Below are 21,703 nucleotides of genomic sequence, written 5' to 3'. Positions count from 1 at the left end.
TTTTAAGAAATATCTGAATCAGCTTTTTGTATATAATTCTGTACATTTTTGAAAATACTTGAGCCTTTTTCTTTGGAGGGGGTGAGGGGCTGACTGAAGGAAGAGAGGGGGCGCGGGGGAGTGAACACTGAATGAAGAAAAGCCTTATGTTTCCCCGTTTCTTCATCTGTGTGAGTCTGATGCGTACAGGGTTTCTCTGGTGAACGTGTGTGTGTGTGTGTAATTGTATAAAGTTTTAAAGTGCTGCTTACATAATTTGAGAGAGAAGAAATGGAGTAGCAATGACCCCCCCCCACTTCCAAAAAAAAAAAAAAAAAACTTAGATTTGTTTGGGCTTTGTATTTTTTTGGGTTTGTTTTTGTTTCTTTTTTTTTTTAGCTTTACTTTTTTAAAGAAAAGGGAAAAATATGATTACAAAAAAAAAGGTTTTTACATTTTCATTACTGAAAATTTTACAATGTAGTAGCTACTCATGTTGCACTGAGCTTGCCAGTGGTGACTGTCAAGAGAGACCTATAATCCAGTTTGTTGTTGATTGTCCTTTTAAAGAAGACTGAACTGTAGGAATATTTAATGAAAACCAAGCTGGATGTTTTCAACAGGTTGTCAAGTTATGGCCTTACTATGTATTTTATTCTTTTTAATTTTGCCATTTGTTCATTTTTTTCTACAGTTTGAACTTTTGCTCACAGCCTGACGAAGTTAATTTATTAGCACCGCGTCTCAACCTTTCCTTGCAGTTGGAAAGATCTCATGTTGGTTATATTGCCAGTTTTTTACTTTTCCAGTTTGTACTTAAGGTTTAATAAAAACTTACAGACAATTCACTGTCAGTTTTTCCAATCTTTTTATCCTTTGGGAACAGACTCTTAAATTGCATTTCATATATTTATATGTTGAGGTTTAGAAGTATCTGTAGTCTAGCAAAGGAGATTTGTTGAGCTTGGATTGATCCTTTTAAGTTAAAATGTTAAAATGACAAGCACAAAATGAATTAAGTAAAGAAAAAAAATGCATGGACTCAGCATCACCCGAGTGCTATTCTGAGGCTGGACAAGCAGATCTTTATTATGTAGACGACTGGTGTAGGTGACCGGAAACTTGCACTACAAACGCAACAAAGATTTCTGTACAAAAGAAGCCATCTGTAAACCGCAAAAAAGATCCACCTCTCATATTCCAAGTCCATTTATGTCCATCTTTAAAGCGTAACTGGGTCATTTCAGGTGAGTCCCACAGGTGTCCATTATGTGGCCTTTGAGTTTTTGCCCTTGTTCTTTGCTGGCTGAGCATTTGAAGGACCTCCACCAGATGGGATAATTCCCCTTCGGAGAGCCTCCTCCCTTGCTGTTGGAGTTGTAGAGCATCTGCCATCCCCTTCCTCCTCATCTTCGTCATCCTCTTCTTCCTCCTCCCCGGCCTCCGTGTCTTGGCTGGCCGAGTCAGTGCAGGTGGAGGACAGCGAGGAGAGCTTGTGTCTGAGCTCAGCCTGTGTGGGCACCTGCAGCGTGATCTCTGTGGTGAAAGTTTCCACGTCCGGCCCTGACGTGGGTAGAGAGGCAGAGACCATGTCATTACGGCACAGCAGTCATAGCCTGATCTTTCACTAAAGTGGGACCAGAACAGAGAGGAGGAAGCTGCTTGTGCTGCCTGCCGGATGTTTCATTACCACAGAGCAGACCTGGTGTCTGGACACAATAGAGGAAGGCAACCAACTGTTACACCAAATGTCCGTGGTTATTTCCTGCCCTTTTGTTTATGGTGAGAAGACTCAACACTATCAGTCTGAAAGGTTCCATTGAAATATGATGTTCCAACACTTAAAAACTACAAATGAAAATAAAATTAAATATGAACTGTGAATGTGATCTATAACATAATGTCATGACACAGAATTTTTAATATGACATTAATAAGCTGTGAGAAAAGCGGTATTTCAATTTTATGAAGAAATAAGAAAGGTAATCTATTCAGTATTATATCATTTTGTTCATTACAAAATATAAATACGCAGATTGGACACTATTGCCACATTGTCTGTACTGCTTGGACCTGAAAACTACACAAGACGTTTCACTTGACCTTTAAACTGGATTAATGTTGTGGTTGTGTATTTAGATTTAGAGCCCCAGATTTACGTTGTATAACCTACCTAGCATTGGGGAGGCAACACTGTTGTCCTCTCCCCCAGAGTTCAGGAAGACGTCCAGGGCCTCATGGTCAGACATGTCCATCAGGTCCATCTGCTCCAGCATGTCCACATTCACCTCCATGGAGGACATGCTTCCTATTGGTTCTGCTCGCAATAGAAATGATGTAAAATAAACTTTAGTTCCTGTCTTGACACAGATCATCTCATGTTGCAAGGATCTGAATCCAGGAGGCTCTCAAGCAAGTTGTTTTTTGGACATCCAACTGTCTGTCTTTAGACGTATTTGTTAGGCCCACATTGTTGTGGGATGTTACTGACTCGACAGGCCTGTCAGCAACAGAACATGTCAGCTGTCAGGCAGAGCTGTGTGCCATTTTAATCCTCTTCTGCCCTGGGCTCTGACCTTCCCTCAGAAGGCCTGAGGCCCTCACACACCTTCACAGACTCTCTTCATTTACACACTAGTCCCACATATTTGCTTTTTTGGGGGGCAGGTCGTGTATCCTGGAGTCGTCACCTTGCAGCTATTTCATTCAGCCACGTTTTGTGATCAAGCTCAGCAGTGCATGCAGCACAGACACACAGTGAGTGAGAGTGGCAGGGTGGCATCGCCGAAGCGGAGGGATGGCATACCTCCAAGTTAGTGCGAGGTCAAGGCGGCAGGGGAGGAGGACAGGAGAGAGAGAGGGAACGGGTTAATGTCCTACTGCACAGATCACCCTGCCAAACCTTACACAGAGTTAAGGTTTTATGTAAGATTCATCATCTTACATTCAGGGTCTAGGCTAATTCTTGCCTAGAACTCTTGGTTGAGCAAATCGTTTAGATTAAAAGACCAATGTCATTACTTAGTCTGATTCAAATTTAATTAAATTTAAGTGATCGTGAGCAAAAACATTGAAGGCAATTTCAATTGGTGTGACCCCCGTACCTCGATAAGAGGATGTTGGAAAAAAGCAACAAGATAAAACTTGGATTAAACAAATCTTTACAAATTACTTTTCCTTTATAAGACTGCATCTGTATGTCCCTCTACAGATAAATAAAAATGGGCAAGATCAGATTTACTGTAATGTGGACTAGTGATTTTTTTTTATTTTAAATCAGGAAGAGAGACATGTTCCAGTAATGATCGCATATTGGCACATATTTTAAATCAGGAACATGTTTTCATCCATTCATATGTGAAAACATACATTTAAAGTTACATCATTACCATCTGCCACTGATGTTAAACTGTCATAATTAATCTCTGCAGAAATACCGGACTACAAATACCACACTGTCCTGGCAATTCCTGCATTTCACGCTATTCTAAGCCTTCACAATCAACCGGGGCTCCTGGGGCTGAGCAGAGGAGGTCTGGTCACAAATGAAAACTGATTAGTTGATGCAGAGTGATTGAACAAAAGAGATGGTCTTATAATCGGGCCAATATGCTACTTCCTCGGCCCTGACCCCAGTGTGACCCCCTGCAACCCCGATTCCAATCAGATGCAGACCTGAGCTCGAACCGTCAGACACGATAATCTTATGTAGTACAATTGGGTGAGCAAAGAGAATAGTAATAATTAGTATAGAGCTGGCTGTCCCGGACGTCCCGGACGTTCCTCACCTCTCCTCTCGCCAATTTGCAGGTAGCCGGCAGACAGGTACTGCTCCATGTCCTGTTGGAATGCCTCCTCGAAGAACTTCTGCCTGTCCTTCAGCTTCACCGGTTGGGGGTGATCCGCCTCTGGCACCCTCTGGGCGTGCTCCGAGTCCAGCTCCGCTGCAATTCGGCAAGAATGAACCACAAAAAAAAAGGACGTTGGCTTTAAAATGCATGTGCTGGACGGGGGACATCGTCAGACATTGTAGGAAACCCACAGGAGACCATATTTTCTATTCCTCTAGTCTCGCCAGATCTGCTGCGTCCTCAAATCAGTCAGGAAAACAGCAAAACGCCCACAAACAACTGTCACCATTTGATTTTTGTTTAACATCCATTTTGAGAGACGAAGTCCAGACCCTCTGACTCCAGTCCAGAGTGATCGTCCCTCACTGTTCTCTCCTGTCTAATGGGAACTGTTACATAACGCCATGAAAAGATCCTGAGCAAACCAACAATACCCTCGCACTGACTTCAGAGCAATCCGTCACCCCCGTCCTCCCCAGCAGATGTCCTCAGGACAGCCTGAAAGTCTCCGTCCTTTTCATTTCCCTGACAACGTCCACCCTTCCTCTTTGCTGAGGGATCAGGGGCTATGAGAAGGTCAGGGACTGTGGGCAGCATCATCACACTCATGTTCTGTGAATCCATTAAAGCCTGAAGGCCCCTTGAGGAGGTTCCCCAAGGACAAATTTCTCCACCCACTTTCAAATATTCACACGAATAATGATGTCCTCCTTATTAAGCATGCTAAATATGAAGCTGAAACGACATTTTGAGAGCTTTCACATTCCTGTACAGGATATCCACCTTCTTCTGGGTCTCGGCTGTAACTGACCATTACATTAGAGCTCGGTCTTCAGATGCATCATCTCTGGAGACCTCCCTGGCTCTTACACACATTGTTCTGTGAGAGGAGACACTATTATTAGACAACACATCAAACGACGGTAGACGGGCTCCTGGGCAGGAATTATTCGGAGGTCCTGTTCCCCGCCGCTCTGTGTTGTTCCATCAGCTCCACCCCCTGCCTCCATGACTACCGCGTTTACCTCTACCAGAAGAAGATGAAAGCAAGTCAGAATACCTGAGCCTCCATTTACTGAAGAATAAATGCACGGTTCGGCCAGACAAGTGCCTCAAAGCACCGCAAAATCCGTTCCAAATCCCGTTAGGAGCGTTTCTCACCGTGCGTTATCATCAGTGACTGATGGCACGCGTGTTAAAGGGATGTGGGGATTCTTGGTGTGTTTTTATATATATATATATAGGTGTGAACATGGCATCAGTTTTATGGCTGTGTGCCTTGATGACACATGGGAGAGAGAAAAATAAATAAAATACCAGTTTAATTAACAATAATGTAATATTTCACCCATGAAACCATTAGAACGGGTGGTAGTAGCCCAGTGGGTTGGAACCAGCGTACCACAAAGTTCAAACCCCACTTACTACCATTGTGTCCCTGAGCAAGACACTTTACCCTGAGTGTCTCCCGAGGGGGGCTGTCCCTGTAACCACTGATTGTAATACGCTCTGGATAAGGCCGTCTGGTAAATACCTGAATAACATCTATTACAAATAACCTGTTTTGTCTGCATTTCTAGACTGAACTGATACGGCATAATTTTGGAAATGATCACTGAGATAATATGTCACATCAGTCAATTTAGATATATATGCCATAGCTCGACCTAAAATTAAAAAAAGGATATTATGGTGAAATAATGACATTCTTCCATTCTTCCAAAAGGGATATTATGGTGATTTTTAGGAAATCTCACTCAGGGACACAGTGGTGGCAAGTGGGACCTGAACCAATGTCTTTATGAGTTGGCTGCTGAGTCCTTTGAAAGGAACCAGTGCCTGGGCACACAGCCAGGGCATCCCGGTCACATCTGGATCCATCGGGACGTCTCCATCATATCAAAGACGTTGTCTGTCTTGGCTGCTGCAGAGCTCTGTTTAATGTATGAAATGCTAAATGCAGAACAGAAAGAACTTCCTTCAGCCCGAGTGCGCTGTCTTCTTTCACTCTAGAAACACCTCATGTCCTTTACTGTGGTCTTTCTGTCTAAACCAGCAGATTGTTCAGGACCTGTGACAGTGGCAGAATTTCATTTATGGAAATGATTAAGTTGCTGTCACCAGAAGTTTACTTTCCGGTCCTGAAATGTCTCCTGTTTGGTGAGATCTGTCAACAGATAAGATCATCCACAGAACAATGGCGGGCCAGGCCCTCTCCTTCCAAGCCTCTCCTAAATGCTCATTTTGCTCTTTATTCTTTTGCCCCATTATATGCACATAAAAAATTGTCACTTGTTCAGTTTCTCTACTTCTGTCCTTCTGTATTCAAATTGTTGGAAAATGTGCGTTTTGTGTGTCTTCTCTGTGTGAAAACTGGAGCCACATTTCCAGACGTCTTCCGATAGCGTACTTTCTTCAGATGGTAGTAACGCTTTCTTTGACTCTGACTGGGTACATGAACGGCTCTCCCTGGAGCGCTTCAGGGATGAATGTTAGCTCAGGATATGAACTTGTTACCTCGGGTGATGAATATTTAAAAAAGGACTTTAAAAGGAAGGGGGTGGGGAATATTTCACACTTGTCATGGCACAAGTGCAATCGGAGGAAATCCTAATTACTTAAAAGAGGGAGAAATAAGACCTGTGGTGGGATGAAATTTTATTGTTTGATCCGGAATGCAATAAAGAACCTTGGAAATATTCCCAGTTCCCTTCACAGCTGCTTTCAAGTCATGTGCAGCACAATCTCATTTTTTTAGGCCTGAACCTCCACCCCAGACGTACAAAAAGCTGCGACTCCACCAGCATCTCTGCAGCCCAGGTGCCGGTGTGTCGGTCCTGCTGCCTGAGCGTCAAACCTTCTCCGCTGTGAAAACCAGGAGCGGCAAAGTGATTCCAGTCTGGCAGGAGGGTTTTTTTTAATGGGAGCTATTACGGGGTAATGAACAGACACTGTTATACACTCTGTCAGCTGCAGATATGCCGGCTTGTTGAGTTTAATGGTTTGTCGAAAATGAATTTGCAATATGCTCCACGTTACAGGGTGGTTCCACATCGGAATGTACAAATTTCTTTAAAATGTTCTTCTTCATTTGTATTATTACATTGTACTATAGTATAGAAGGGTGGGATGGGATGGGGTGGGATGTTTAGCCAGGGTAGTAGCAGCCTAGTGCGTAACACACTCGCCTATGAACCAGAAGACCCGGGTTCAAATGCCACTTACTGCCATTGTGTCCCTGAGTAAGATACATAACCCTGAGTGTCTCCAGGGGGGGACTGTCCCTGTAACTACCGATTGATTGAAGTCACTCTGGATAAGGGCGTCTGGTAAATGCTGTAAACGTATAGAAAACCACTCACTCACTTCTCATACCCACAGTCCTAAGCAGGGTTGACTGCAGTATATGACTGTATTTCATGGTCACACCACTGTCGTGAATACAAATCACACTTTGCGGCGCAAAAAAATTCTAGTTTAACCTGCCTACTGATTTGAATGAATGAAAATAAATATCAGAAGCAGTTAAGACAAATGAAAATCGAGATGCAAATGTCATAGTCAAAAAAGAGGATTGTCTTCTGAGGGTTGAGATGGTCTGGCCCTGGATCTATAGTGGAAACATATTTGCAAATATTGTGGTGCCGTATATTGTGGCGTCCCAGAGGAGGACGCCGTCTACAGAGACTTGGCTTCCGTAGGCTGTGCTGTTGGAAGGATGCAGCCTCCGAGCATTGTGTGACGAGATGGCCTAGCCTACGGATAGCTCTCCTATTTATGTCGCCGGCTGTCACTGGCATGCACTGAATCTTGGGATATATTGGAACGGATAGACCCTTCACGGAACAGGAACAGAGGGAGTCATTTCTGGGCCATGTTTGCAGGAGCTTCCAAAATGGGACACTCTGGTGTGAGGCATTCGGGTTTCAAATGCGGCCTTAGAAGAATGCCGCTTCTGTCTTGGCTCCACGACATTTCTGGCTTTCGCAGGTTAGAGTGAAATCACAGTTCTTTTGTTTTTTAAGTTGATATTTTCATTTTAATTTAATGTGATCTGTTTTGGGACACTCGCCTTGTCCGCCAGCGTTGCCTCCTTCCTTGCCGTACGTCCTCTTTCTCAAAATAACACATTTAACGGCATCACCACAGCAATCTGAAACAGATCTCACGCCGAGGCTTCCCAACTTTCTCAACCCCACACGAGGGACACTTTCAGCAGAGCAGCTGAAACCAAGAGAGTTAAAACAGACTTTGTCAAATTAGCTTTTTTTTTCTAAGTTGCGAGCTAATTTATAGCATGCCACCCATGCAAGAAAATCTAAAATGAAAAAATGGAAGATTAAAGCATGACACTGCCAAGGAAACACTGGCATTAACTTTCTAATTGTCATGTTGCTGCTACAAACTTCACATTTATATTTATTGTGGTTTTTGCAGATGCATCCGGCTACTGGAAGCATAGTACTGGTCGAAATATTACGTCGTCTTGTCTCAGTTGGTTGTACTGTTCCTGTTTGCACTTGTGTTCAGCTCTTGCGTTGCACCATGGCCAGGGAGAAACGTTTCATATTGTACCTTGTCCACATAATAGAAATGACAATAAAAACCCGATACCACTACTAAGTCCAATACTCAATGCGGACGTGTGGAAGTGACTTGTAGCAATCGGGGGACTTTTCAAGTCCAACGACTGCTGATTTAGATTTTTTTTTTTATGTATATAACAAACCTACACCACAGAATTGGAAAATGTGAGTCCAGAACTCAGGTCTACTAGTCAATTTTATGTTATTTTTAACCTAAAATTACATTAGTTCTTGAACCATATGAATCACATTTGGACACGCAAGGTATGTTCGTGTCTTTGTTCTTCTTTGCGTACTCATAGAAGAAAAGATGCTTCTGCCCAGTGCCTTCTAGCCTTATTCGCCTTGTTGATTACACTAACATGTTCAGCGGCATGCTTGGCCACTCGTGTGTAGTGCGTAGGAGTGAAGGCCTGCCGGGCCGCTGAGTCACTCCACTCCTGTCCCAACTGCTCAGTGTCCGGCAGGGTTCGAGTGAGTCTAATAAAAGCCCGTGCCAACTCCTCGGACTCTCTGAAAAACCTATTTTCCGTGCCTCGGTCTCTCATTGTGGTGTGCTGCCATCAGAATGGAGTCCACGCTTCAAGATCAGCAAGATCAGACTGAAGATGATATATAAGTCAGCCAGTGACTGACTAATTCCATTCCACTGCTGTGTGTGGCACACAGGAATACTAAAATCACAGGGCCTGATGCCTGATAACATGGAGAGTCACAGTGAGGCTGAAGACTGGGTTTGTTCGCAGGCATAAAACCAAAAGCATCCTCAGAACTCAGATATGTAAACTGATAAACAGGAAAGAAACATGATCGTTAATGATGCTTGTGCATTTATGGGCATGTGCATGGCCGCCTTTACCATTTTCATTCAGGGACCTTTGCTTTGCCCTCTAATTCTCATTCAGTTATGAGATTGAAACTGTTACATTTTTACTTTAAAGTGTCTGTAGCTTTAAAAGGTATAAGAATTTGACACCATTTAGTAACATTATTGTAACTATGATTTTATAGTGTTTTGTTGTAAACAAAGTCCAGAAGCCCTTATATAGCGACATTATTTTTTGAGAAAAATACAATTCGTTTTGTTTACTAATCCCAAACAGCTAAAATAAATAAAAAATACACACCAAACAAAAGCTCTGGTAAATTATACAGAATGAAGAAATAGCATGCATGAAAGCTGTCAATCATCAGGCTCCTCCCATTTTAAATGTTTTTTTTATATAAAAATAATTGAAACAAAATTACACCCCAACAAAACTGGTACTTTAAAAAGATCAGTGATGGCTACGAAATGGCGAAGGCTCTGCCAAGCTGTTTCACATGCCTGAATCTTCATGGCTCGGGTAAAACACCGTCTAACCGGCCCTAACTGAACATTTTGGAAGAATGCATGTAAATATTTAAACACGCCTGCTTTCTTTTCAGCCATTAAAACTTGGTTTACATGGTGTTATTAGAGGACATGTAATCTGTGCTGCGTTTGTGCAAATGTGTCCACAGGAGATGAAAGGAGAACTTGATCCATACAGAACTGATGGGTAACTCAGTAACCGCTCTATGCACCTCACTGTGGGCACCAAAATTAATTAGGATCATCCCTAGTCTTAAGCATTAGAAGTAATACAGAAGCATAAAGAAGCAATTTATAAACGCAGCACTTAATAGCGTGCTTTCAACTTACATTAAGCTTACATTGAAATGGGACAGGAGCAACAAGGCGTGGCTAGGCAACCAATTCGGGTGTGACATTATAACATGCATTAAACTGAGAGGCAAAGAAATGATATGAATACTGCACAGAATTCAAAAGGTAACCAAGCAACACAGACAGTGTTCATAACCGATAAAAAAACATCTCCTGCCCTTCCTCCCACTCATTAATAGTGGAGTGTATAATCGTGAGTTTGCCGAAATTCAGTTCGGTTCCCAGTAAGTGTCTTTAATTCTCTGTACAGCGTCATGCCTTCCTCTTTCACTGCAACCTCACAGCAAATCTTTCATGCATATTGGACGAGAGGTTCACTCCACCCTTAATGACTCCATGTTGTTGTTTCTTGTGTCACTTTGTATCATACTGATGAAAATGGCCACGTGTCATGCGCACCGTGACGCACAACTGTCCACAAGCATGATCCGATCTCAAAAGACAAGGCGGAGAGAGGTGGGATCAAAAATAGCTCTTTCGCCCGGGGATTTTTGCACAGCAGTCCTCCTGATTTACATCGTATTTACTGTCGGCTTCTATTTGACTAGACTGTTGGGTTCTTAGATGCTTGGCCTTGTAATGGAGGCACCTGATACACCTTCAGGCAAACAGTCACTTTTCTGGATTCCCCCACTTACATGGATACTCAAGGCTTCAAGATGAATGGAATTTATAGCCTCATACCAGTCGAGTGAACTGAAGGCAAATTGGCTTTCATTGTTTTAAAAAGCTTTTAACTGTCTACTGTCTTCATCTAGCTTTTTTGATGCATTTTTTGTTTGTTTTATTACATTTGATTTATTTATTTTTTTTTTTTATATATATAATTTTGTATTTTTAATACAATTGTATTACAAATTTTAATTCGTTTATTTACACTATATAAATAAAGATTCTTTTTGCAGAAGAACAACAAATTGAAAAAAATGTAGTTCTGTCACAACCATGGTGGCATCACGAGGCAGGTGAACGGATATGATGACAAGATGACGAGGAAGAAGGACATCACGAAACTGGGGTGAAGAACAGGACAGAGAGGGAGACATCCGGCAACAGGTGAACATATAACATGACCCGACGGAGGACAGAAACGAACAGGGCAGCTTTATACATTATACACAGGTGAACACGATTAGGGAACATTTCACATGACAAACATGAAACTCCGGTCCGAGTAACCCCTTCCGGACCGGATCCTGATAGTACCCCCCCCTCCTAGGCACGATACACCCGGCGGGCCTGCCAGAACAGTCAACGAAGCAAGTCCATACACTGAGTCTTTATAAGGAAGAGTGGACGATGAGTCGAATCAAGATGAGACGAGATGAAGAGATGAATCAGAAAGGTACAAGTAAGTGAACGAATCTAAAGCAGCAATAAAAACATTCTTTGCACACTAATGGTGCATGGCTTTGGCTTTTCTGACAATGAAGTCTCATATGATTTGAAGTCAGCCATGGTTGCAGCACAGTCCCACATTAAAATGAACTTTCTTGGTTTTGTATCACAACACACCAGGAAGCTTTTCACCGTTTTGGATGAACCACAAGATTTCCTGACCAAGAATCCACAGGGCATGGGACAGCGAATCTTAACAGTGATGCGGTGGAGGGTGGTGTTGCCCTGATTCAGGCGTTCAATGGAGTATCAATCATTCAAGATGTTCTTGCAAGTAGTAGAGAAACATTGTGGTGACTTTCCTAATCCTAATGAGTGCACCCTTACTGCCACAGCTCGTGCAGCATCTGGTCAAGGTGATGTTAATATATTCAAGAATCCAAGACTAGCATCTAGAAAAGCTCTTATAGTCTGACAGTGATGAAGAAAACCTTCCAGAAGGTACCTCAGATGATGCATGACTGTAAACATGATATCTCTGCCGTAACACGGGCTAATGTAACAGCCCAAGGCAGCTAAATGGACCAGAGGTCTGACTCTATCAATATGCGTTTTTATTTAATCACGGGCACATCAGACTGCTTCAGCCAGCCAGACGTGGTATGACTGCAACATCAGACTGCTTTGTGCAGGAGCAACAACGTCTTTTTAGTTAATGCTCCATTTATGGCTTTATCAATAATGCCACTTGGCCGCAATCCAATTTCAACTAGTCAATAGGACACCAACATTATGAGGGATATGCAATGTATAGTCACAACTCATTTATAATGTATATTTTCTAGGTCTTTTAATTCTAATATTAAGGATGATGAAAGCACCTCCAATAAGGTCTTCATAATCCCATTGGGATGCATGTGAAGCCTACACTGATTCTTATGTTCATGGTTGTGTGCTACTTTGTGTGCAGTTACATGTAGTCTTATGCCAATTACTAAAAAACTCACCTGGAGATAAATCTAATGTAACCAGCCAATGAGAGGATACTGTGGCTGATTAAGCGCCTCATTGGCCCCATATGCATGTGAGCCACCCCCACCAAACTCAACCAGCCTAAGAGAGGGACTGACATGCATAATTCACCCAGTTAATTGTCGGCCCGACGGGAGCCACTTTATCCTATTACTGTGGGCGGGCACATTGTCCAAATCTAAAATGACGCTCCTGTGATTGCCGTATGGTTGTGCACAGAAGCTGGAGCTCAGTGTAAATCAGGGTCCGGGCTAATGACACAGCACTAATGCAGAACAGGCTGTCACTGCAAGTGGCTGAGCTCTCCACACGCAATGGTGGTCTCGGACAAACTGATTGACTTTTAATTCCACATCACTTTGTCAGTTCTGTATTTGCTGGTTCTACATTGATGCACACAGAGCAGGTCCTTGTTTTTAAAATGATATAATAATTAAAATAGCTCCAGTCCTGCAAGGAAAGTCTTTATACTACAAATACGTAACTTGTACTTTTTGAGCTGCTTTCATGTTCACTGTGAAATGACTCGTTTGTCATGAATCATTAAGATAATCTGTCAAATGAGATGCTGGCACATTAGATAAATCTTTTCTCATGACTCCTGCAGACCTGAGGCTAGTTTATGAGGCTGTGAGCTGAATATTTACAGCATAAGAGTGGATTTGGCCCATTAAAAAATGAGTAATGGCTCTGACCGCAAATGGATGGATCCTTTTTTTTTGTGAGGTCCTCGTCCCTTTAACGTGATGCATTTCAGGAAGGATGTGTGATAGCATGAAGAACGTTTAAATCAAATTCAGGCAGACTCTCTGGGGTTTGGGATCCCTGCATGTCTTTTTGAATTCGATACATGGCAACGATTCCAGAATGGAATCCCCAGTTAGAGCCAACCAGGCTAACCAGTAATGAACATTGATTTATATTTTACAATTACAAACCCACAATTGATTCCGACAAGGTAAACCTTTTAAAGGATATTGTGTCTTTATTATGTCCTTATGATGTCAATCTTGATTGTGCAAGAACATTTGAGACCAAGCTTTTGTCCGGACCCTGTCATGTCATGGCCATCGAGCCACTTTCCTGTTCAGTTATTGAGGCCTTGAAGCCGCCCTTATTCCTTACACTTTAGCTCATTCTTTCCTACTGTTCTCTTTATTTACGTCTCCTCTCAGGCAGTAGCACCACGCCTCGGTCCTGAAGCCAACCACGGCTGAATTATTAAAAGCAATTGACATGGTGAAGAGGTGCACAGCTCTGCTCGAAAACCTTTCCCCCGCCATCTGCATCCTATCCATCGTTTCTGTTCTCCCATCATCGTGGTAACCCGTCTCGTTTCCCCACCGTGCTGCTCAGCTTGGGACTTATTGAGGTCTGAGGCTAAATGGGGATCTGCACTATTGGGTGAAACGTCATTGTCTCCTTGGATCATCTTGAGCGTCCTGAGTCGCAGATGATCAGCCCCACGCCTCGCCTTTCACGTCTCCGTCTTCAGCTACCTCAGCACCACAGCGGGGGCCCGGGCGTCCCGGTTCATTTGCAATGTCGGGGCTGCCAATATCGCAGCCATGAGTAATCATCATGACTCGACTGTTGAGCGCGAAAGCCATCAGGGTGTATGTGGAGAGGGTGGGCGGAATATGAAGAAGGGGGTCATCCTCCCGGCTGGCAATGGCTACGATGAATGTTCCCCATGGGGCCACAAAACTGTCCTTCCGTGCTTACTCATTCCCAGCACTCGTCAAACAGCAGCCACCTCACTGACTCTATTTGTTAAAAATACATGGCGGGATTGTCATAAAACGACCCGCTGTGTATTACAATGCACTTACAGCATTCACTCCACATTTGCCAAAAGTAGAGACTTTCTTAACTTTACTTGCGGATGTTGCATGGCCGAGGATCCCATCTTTTCTAGCTGAGCTCGGTTGGAATAAATGGGGAGCGATGCACCCGCAGCTGCGTTCTCTCAGCGCAGGAGCGAAACTGCCACTGCTGCGTCTTTTTCACTGCAGATTTGGCCCATGGCAGCACTTTGGATGAATGACGTTGTGGTTGGCCGTGGGTTTAAAAAAAATCCTTAAAAAGTGAAACGTTTCTTTCAGTGAAAACAATGCATAAAGCTTCTGTTCCGTTCCAGTGTTTCAAAAAAGCCTCTGATACTTAATAACCATATATTACCGTATAGTAGAAAAATTACAAATTGAGTTTTTTTTTTTTAACTTCTAGTGCATCCTGGACCACTAGGGCTGTGGTGTATCAGTTGGGGGACACATGGAACTTTTTCATTTTGCCACACAACAGCATGCACAGCATCTAAAGTTTCCGCGAGGCTACTGTATTTCACGAATGCTGCAAAAACAGACTGCTCAAAAATTTTTCAAAGGTCATATTCATAACAAGCCAGCAATATTACCTAAACAACTACTTTTTCAATGTCCATGTTATATATCACACATGAAACACTGTACATAGTTATATTTTTTTGACCTTTCAAGCCCATATGTTTGGTTTTGCACTTTGCTTCTTATTCCTAATCAGGGTCGTGGCTGCTGAAGCCCATTCTGAGACCACTGGGTGCGAGGTGGGGACACACTTTGGAGTCGCCACTTCACCTAGTGTGTATGCCCCCAGGTTACGGCAGGAAACCGGAGGACATGGAGGAAACCCACGCAAATAGAGGGAGAACATGCTCATTCTGTACACGCAACCATCCTATTCAAGACAGTTCTGGTCTGGATCTTAATTGGAGAAACATTTATACACGTTTAGACAGATGTTATGATCTGGTTCATGATTCCATTTCATTCCAAATGTAATTTGTTTGCTGTTCTTGTTCTTTGAACCATTTTTAATCGCTGGTCATATAACAGCATGCTAGGGTTCCCTGTGAAAATACTTTGAGGACCCTAATTATGCTCCATAATTATTCATGTTTTTACAGGGTTGTAACGTAAACCTGCATACCGGCACATTCTTGTTATTTATGGACGAGACTGGACACCCCTGGAAAAGACGGGATCGCTCAGCTACAGCCAGTGAGACGGTGTTACATAATCGTCCTTCTACCCTGAGCTGGTCTTCAATCCGGCGCTCGTCTGCTGCAGAGCCAAATCAAACGAGTCGTCTCCTCCGAGCGTGAAGTGTTTACGCTGGGCTGCCATCTCCCGCTTTCCAGAGAAACCAAGAACATCAAAAGGTCGCCGTCAAATCGCTTTAAAAAGTACAACCATGGAGCAGGAGCGCAAAACAAATTCTGATGAAACAGAAGGGAGAATTATGGAAATGCCGGGGGGGCTCCAGACGGCACAATAGGACAGTGGAGTTCAAAGCCGAGCTTGGTACCGGCGATGAGGCTGAACGGGCCCATGTCTGCATCCGGAGCAGACGCATTCAATCTTATCCAGCGGCGGCCTGCCCACCCCGGCGTCCATGAGACAAATGCAATGAATGCCGGTCCTCCAAAGGCTCCAGTGCAAAGCAACGTGACTTCAGCACAAATACGAATTAATCTCGTCTCCTGCTGTGTCTTTGGACAGAAACACACACACACACACACACACACACACACACACACAGGCAGCCACTAATGTGTTTGTTCTCCCATCTACTGCCAATTAGCAGCACCAGATAAACCCTCTGCTCTCCCCAGCTATCTTTCTTCCCTCGCCTGTTTTCACCCTCCTCTCTTCCTCTCAAAGCCACGCCGTTGCCATGTCCTCTCCTGTCCTTGCTTCGTCCTGCGCACAGGCTCCTTCAATCCGTCCACTTTCGAAAATCCTACCAGAATTGTGAGACTTGGTCTGCGCTCATCATGCATGTAAAGCATGTGGAAAACTCAAAATAACTTATCCGAATTATAGCTGTGTGCAGTCTGCAAATATCCTGCCAAGCACCTACCTCCCAATCTCTCCTAGATAACAATTACACCGTCAGCGCTGTACACATACACCGTCACAAACAATAATGGTCACACACTGCTCATGGAGGAAATCTCAGGTTAAAGACGGGTCGTGGTAGCGTACAGCCGTTCCACACTGTACATTTGCATCAGTTCTGTCCGTTTATGACTATTTTGTGGTGCTTGCGACTCCCGTTTTGTTGCGTCGCGGGCCGCGAACCCGCTCACCGTCTGCCAGAGCAGCTGTTCCTACCAGGTAGAGCGCGGACAAAAAAAAAGTGCCACACGCGCCTCCCAGCCACGTTCTGAGCAGGTCTGTCCTCCCTCCACAACTTGTCTGTCTGTCTGTCCCTTCGTCCCGTTATTTCATTTTAATTAGAGGAGAAGAACAAAAGGGCCACTTTCCAGCCAATTAAAGTCGTCCCCCACCTGCGCTGTCTCAGCGTTTCAGATGAATAACGGCGGCCGTGCAGAGGAGCTGCGGCCCGGCCCAGTTTTATTAGAATTGCTCATTAGGTAGATTGCTGAGGGAAACAAATAATTGAACTTTATAATTGTGCTGTAATTCCGAAAGACAATCAGTTGGGTGGAAAGTCAACCCACTGCAGCGAACAAAGTGTCGCAATGATTAAATATGAAGAAGAACACATTATGAAAAAAAAGTTGCTGAAAACTTACTCCATCACTTTTCATGGAAGGGTTATAAATCATGGCTGGATGCTTGGGTGGTAGTAGCCTATGAACCAGAAGACCCGGGTTCGAATCCCACTTACTACCAATGTGTCCCTGAGCAAGACACTTAACCCTAAATTGCTCCAGGGGGACTGTCCCTGTTAATACTGATTGTAAGTCGCTCTGGATAAGGGCGTCTGATAAATGCTGTAAATGTAAATGTAAATGGATGATGCACTGGAGCAGATTGGCATGACTCCGCCCCTAAGACTATAACAGCTAGATCATTTTAGCATTGCGAGAACATTGGACAGTTCATCTTCCCTGGATGCCAGAATTTACAGAACAAAAGTTCTCATGGACGATGACAAGAAGGAGCGGTGGTCCACAGTCACACCGATGGTGATCACCACCAACACTTGCCTCTTCAGTGAACATTTCCTTCCCAATTTTACAGATCCTACCTCACAAAAATGGGAGAAAATAATGACCATTCTGATGATCAGGTAGATCATTGTCTTCTTGTCCCGAACGGAATTCTGGATCCAATAAAGCCTCTAGACAAGGCATACATTTTTCATCTTACATTTGATATAGACACTCAGTGGACAGGGCATTTCAGGTTAAGAATACTGCAAAATTTTACATGAAAATTTTAAATGCAATTTTGTATACTTCCTGATTTTATAATCATTCTAATAACACATTTCTTTATTTTTTATAAGCAAACGGGTCTTGTGATAGCTTTTGCCTTCCCACTCCTACACACCTCCAGTGCTCGCATTGCATCAAAGTGTCCAGTGCTGCAGGCATCATAAATAAAACTGGTGAAAAGGCCATGTTGAGAGCAGTGAACGGGACGGGGCTGTAAGGAATACGGCAGAGATCAGACTTATCTCAACTGTTGTGCGCCGATTTAAATACTCATTAATATTTAATACACACTTCAGCCTGACCTGCGAGAGACGAAGGCATGAAGAGGCTGGAGAGATGGGAATCCTCGCATCCTTTACTAAACAGCGTACGCTGGTTCGTGTTGGGATCACACTGAACTGTGTACAAGAAACATCATATCTTTGATTTGACTTTTTTTTTTACGTTTCTTCCATCTTCTATCTGCCTCAAATTACATCTGGAGTAGAAATTGGTCCAGGGAGGTTTTAACGTCAAGTGGTTCTGGTCCAGCAGCTTTCAGGAAGCAGCCAAAACACTCGTTTCAGTAGGTAATTGGCTGATGCATACTTGAGCGTCTGTGTGCGTGTGTGTGTGTGTGTGTGTGTTAGTGAGAGAAAGAAGAAGAGGGATTAGAGTGCAGGAGGCTGAAATGAACATGGTGCACCATACTCCTCCTCCAGGACATATTTCCAAGCAGGACTGTCAGATAAATGACATCCTGCAGCAGAAGAGAGATGGAAGGAGACAGGAGGAAGAAGAGAAATAAATTCAGATTCTTCCCACTGCTTCATTTGGCCAATAGATAGTCCAGGGCTGTGTTTTTCAATCACAGTGAGTCACGATATTGCATCATTTTGTCTCTGAGTGTGTGTACATGAGTGTGTGTATATGAGTGTGTGTGTGTGTGTGTGTCGAGGGGAAACCTCGCTGGCTGAGCTCTCAGTGACAGAGCCGGGAGCGCCGCCTGAATACGAGATGTGGACTCACGCTGCCCTGCATACCGAGAGCATGTCCAGCCAATCAGCTCTCATCCACCCCAACTAGAACAGCGGTTTATGGCCAACGTGCCAACCGTCCGGGACCAGGAAACCCGGGTATACCTGAGTGGAGAAACGACGACGACCCCATCTGCAGGGCACGAGCCTCACTGATGATGCCACGCACTCCGGCTAAATAACAGGGAGCCTGGCCACGCCCAGTCCAACTTTACACCCCGAGACTGTGTCCACCTGCTCCTTGTCTTGTCCTAACTCTGTCCGTAAATAAATGCTTCGTGTCACGCACCTCCGAATGCTGAAGGACGGCTGTGAAATTGGTTTGCTGGTAAGTGCATTTTGGTTTGGTCTAGAAACACCTTTTTTATTGAAGATGTGCCACATGCATCTGCGATTTATGGCTGCGCTATGACAGATGATCATAACCCCAATAATGAGACCGTCAGGCACCAGATCTCCACTCAAAACTGTGGATTAAACATCTTAAGCAGCGTCTCCACCAACATGACCAGCAGAAACAGTGAAATCAGACGATATCAATGACGTCCATCCCGCCAGCAGTGGCTGAAAGGAAGAAGAAGATCATCCCGTTCCGCCATGCAGCATGCGGGATGAAACTCGCTGTACAACTCGCACCCCTCCCCGCAAGCAACAGCTGCTCCACTCCCTTCACGTGAAAACCTCCCCACACCCCGGCAGCGCGGTGGAACAAAGCAGAGAAGCGAGAGCGGGGACGGGACCTACAGGAGTTCCTCTTGCTGCTGTCGGAGGACCCTGGAGCGGACATCCCTCAGGCTGGCGCGGGGCGGGCGACGGTCGCTGGAGAGGGCAGGAGGGGTCCTGGACGGTGCTGGGGTGGAGGGTCCGCTTCACAGCGCAGCCCACCCGCCACTCATCCTCCTCGTGGGGTGGGGTGGGGTGGAAACGCGCGCTTTCCAGCCACCGCTCGCACGCACGCACGCACGCACGCACGCTGGCGAAGACGGCGTCTCAGGCGGACTGTGGGGAGGACGAGCGAGGCGGAGGAGAGTAGTGGCCGGGAACGTACCACTCACTGCCCACGGCTGAGGGGGAGCCAAATGATGGAGCGGGGGGGGGGGGGGGGTGTACAGGCTGTCTTCAGAATCTATCTTGAAAAAAGGGAGGGAAGAAAGAAAGAAAGAAAGAAAGAAAGAAAGACTCATTCTCTTCTGTGTCTGCTCATTCGTGGCATAATCACATCACACCGGACAATAATCCAATTCCATCCAGGGAGCCCTGGTGTTGTGGGCCTCCACATCCTCTCTGCTGTGTACAGCGTCCCACTCGGACCCACTATTGTGTTACCAACAGGATGCACTTAAATGACATTTGTTGCTGCTCGTCGGTACAATTTATTCTGCAGCGTCACAGTATAAGCAGCTCATGAAATGACCTGAACCTGAACCTGATTTTTTTTTTTTAAAGAAACATGTGCATTTTCACATGTTCTGAGGTTCTGACACCTCATGGTTACTACAGTTTGTTCTACACGAGCATGGAAACCTGAGAGGAGAAACGACGACGACCCCATCTGCAGGGCACGAGCCTCACTGATGATGTCACGCACTCCGGCTAAATAACAGGGAGCCTGGCCACGCCCAGTCCAACTTTACACCCCGAGACTGTGTTCACCTGCTCCTTGTCTTGTCCTAACTCTGTCCGTAAATGAATGCTTCATGTCAATATGTCAAGTAAGTTTGTGTCTCTGGATGACAGTTAAAAATAAATTCTAGTCATGTTGAATGTGATATGTAAAATATGAAATGTAATTGGCCAATATATATATATATATATATATATATATGTGTGTGTGTGTGTGTGTGTGTGTGTGTGTGTGTGTGTGTGTGTGTGTGTGTGTGTTGTGGCTGATCGTTGTATATATGCTGATATATGCATAAAGGGATATTTCTTTTAAAATATTTTAAAAAGTTAAGCCCCTCAGGTGATGTGGCTGCTTCTGAGATAATTTAGGTGTACATGCACATCTAAAAAAAAAAAATTAATTTCACATTGAGCCAAAAATTCCTGTAAAAGATAATGTAGTCAATTATTTGTGACTGAACCATATCACACAAGAACAAGCCAAAGCATCCTCTTATTTTTCTATTTCTTAGTTTCATGAAAAAACATTGAGTTAAACTGAATGAAGCTGGAGTTACTGTACAACTCTCGGTTCTTTTTTGTCTGTAAAACAGTCACTGTTGGACACATGTGTGCTGTGTCAGCACCCCTCCCTTCCAGACCCCGGGGCAGAAAGACTCGAAACGTTTCCCCCGCTGAGCCCCTGGGGTAAGATGGTTGGAAACCTTCTCATTAGTATGATGCAGAGCATGTATGATACAGACTCCCCTACCATCCCCTGGTGTGTTTCTTGGTGGGTCTGTGTCTCTCTTATCATTATTGTAATCCTTATTATTATTTCCGATATTATCATTACTCTTAATGTTTAATCATTACTCTAAATTTTTGCACGGATTATTACGAAAATGTTAAATTGTTGTTATTTTAAAATAATATGATTTTAAAAACATGTCTAGACAGCTCTTTCTGTTTTCCCATGCATTATTTATTACCCCTCCCATTGCTTTAATCACAGCTTTAATCCATCAGCAGCGTTCATTCAGCCAGTGACAAGAAAGTGTTTACATTATTTACATTAACACAAATTAGCTAATTGTCAATCCACTCTCAACATAACGACGCATGCCCGAATGCCATTAAGTTAATTAATCCTAATGAGCGTTTGTATCTGGGCTGCCAGAGTGAGCGATCGTGATTGCTTTTGGATGCCGTGCTAATTCCACCCCACCCCATATCCCCAGATGGCTCCATAAACCCAGGCGTCCATTTTGGTTTCATCTTTGTGTCGGTCAGGAGAACAACCTGACTTGACAGTTTGGTTTGTTGACGTAGGGGAGGTGGAGCGACCCAATACACAAGGTACA

General features: G+C 44.1%; 1 protein-coding gene across 3 annotated transcripts; it reads right to left on the bottom strand.

Moving 5' to 3' along the window:
• Positions 1–1,047: 1,047 nt before the first annotated feature.
• Positions 1,048–19,765, bottom strand: dtnbp1b (dystrobrevin binding protein 1b). 3 transcript variants are annotated; one of them, XM_028966194.1, is made up of 4 exons: positions 19,482–19,765; positions 3,768–3,923; positions 2,153–2,296; positions 1,048–1,542 (listed from the first exon to the last, which is right to left on the bottom strand). In XM_028966194.1, the coding sequence occupies exons 1-4, from the start codon at positions 19,522–19,524 to the stop codon at positions 1,247–1,249; spliced, it is 639 nt and encodes a 212-aa protein (XP_028822027.1). In that variant the 5' UTR covers positions 19,525–19,765; the 3' UTR covers positions 1,048–1,246. The 3 variants fall into 3 exon arrangements, with proteins under 3 accessions (XP_028822027.1, XP_028822028.1, XP_028822029.1); XM_028966195.1 differs by having other exon boundaries at positions 2,153–2,287; XM_028966196.1 differs by lacking the exon at positions 19,482–19,765 and adding an exon at positions 4,022–5,222.
• Positions 19,766–21,703: the final 1,938 nt, after the last annotated feature.

Source organism: Denticeps clupeoides, unplaced genomic scaffold (assembly GCF_900700375.1).
Source record: "Denticeps clupeoides unplaced genomic scaffold, fDenClu1.1, whole genome shotgun sequence".
In the NCBI taxonomy this organism is placed as follows: domain Eukaryota; kingdom Metazoa; phylum Chordata; class Actinopteri; order Clupeiformes; family Denticipitidae; genus Denticeps; species Denticeps clupeoides.
Note: the sequence above shows the minus strand (reverse complement) of the source record. Positions and strands in the feature narration are given on the sequence as shown.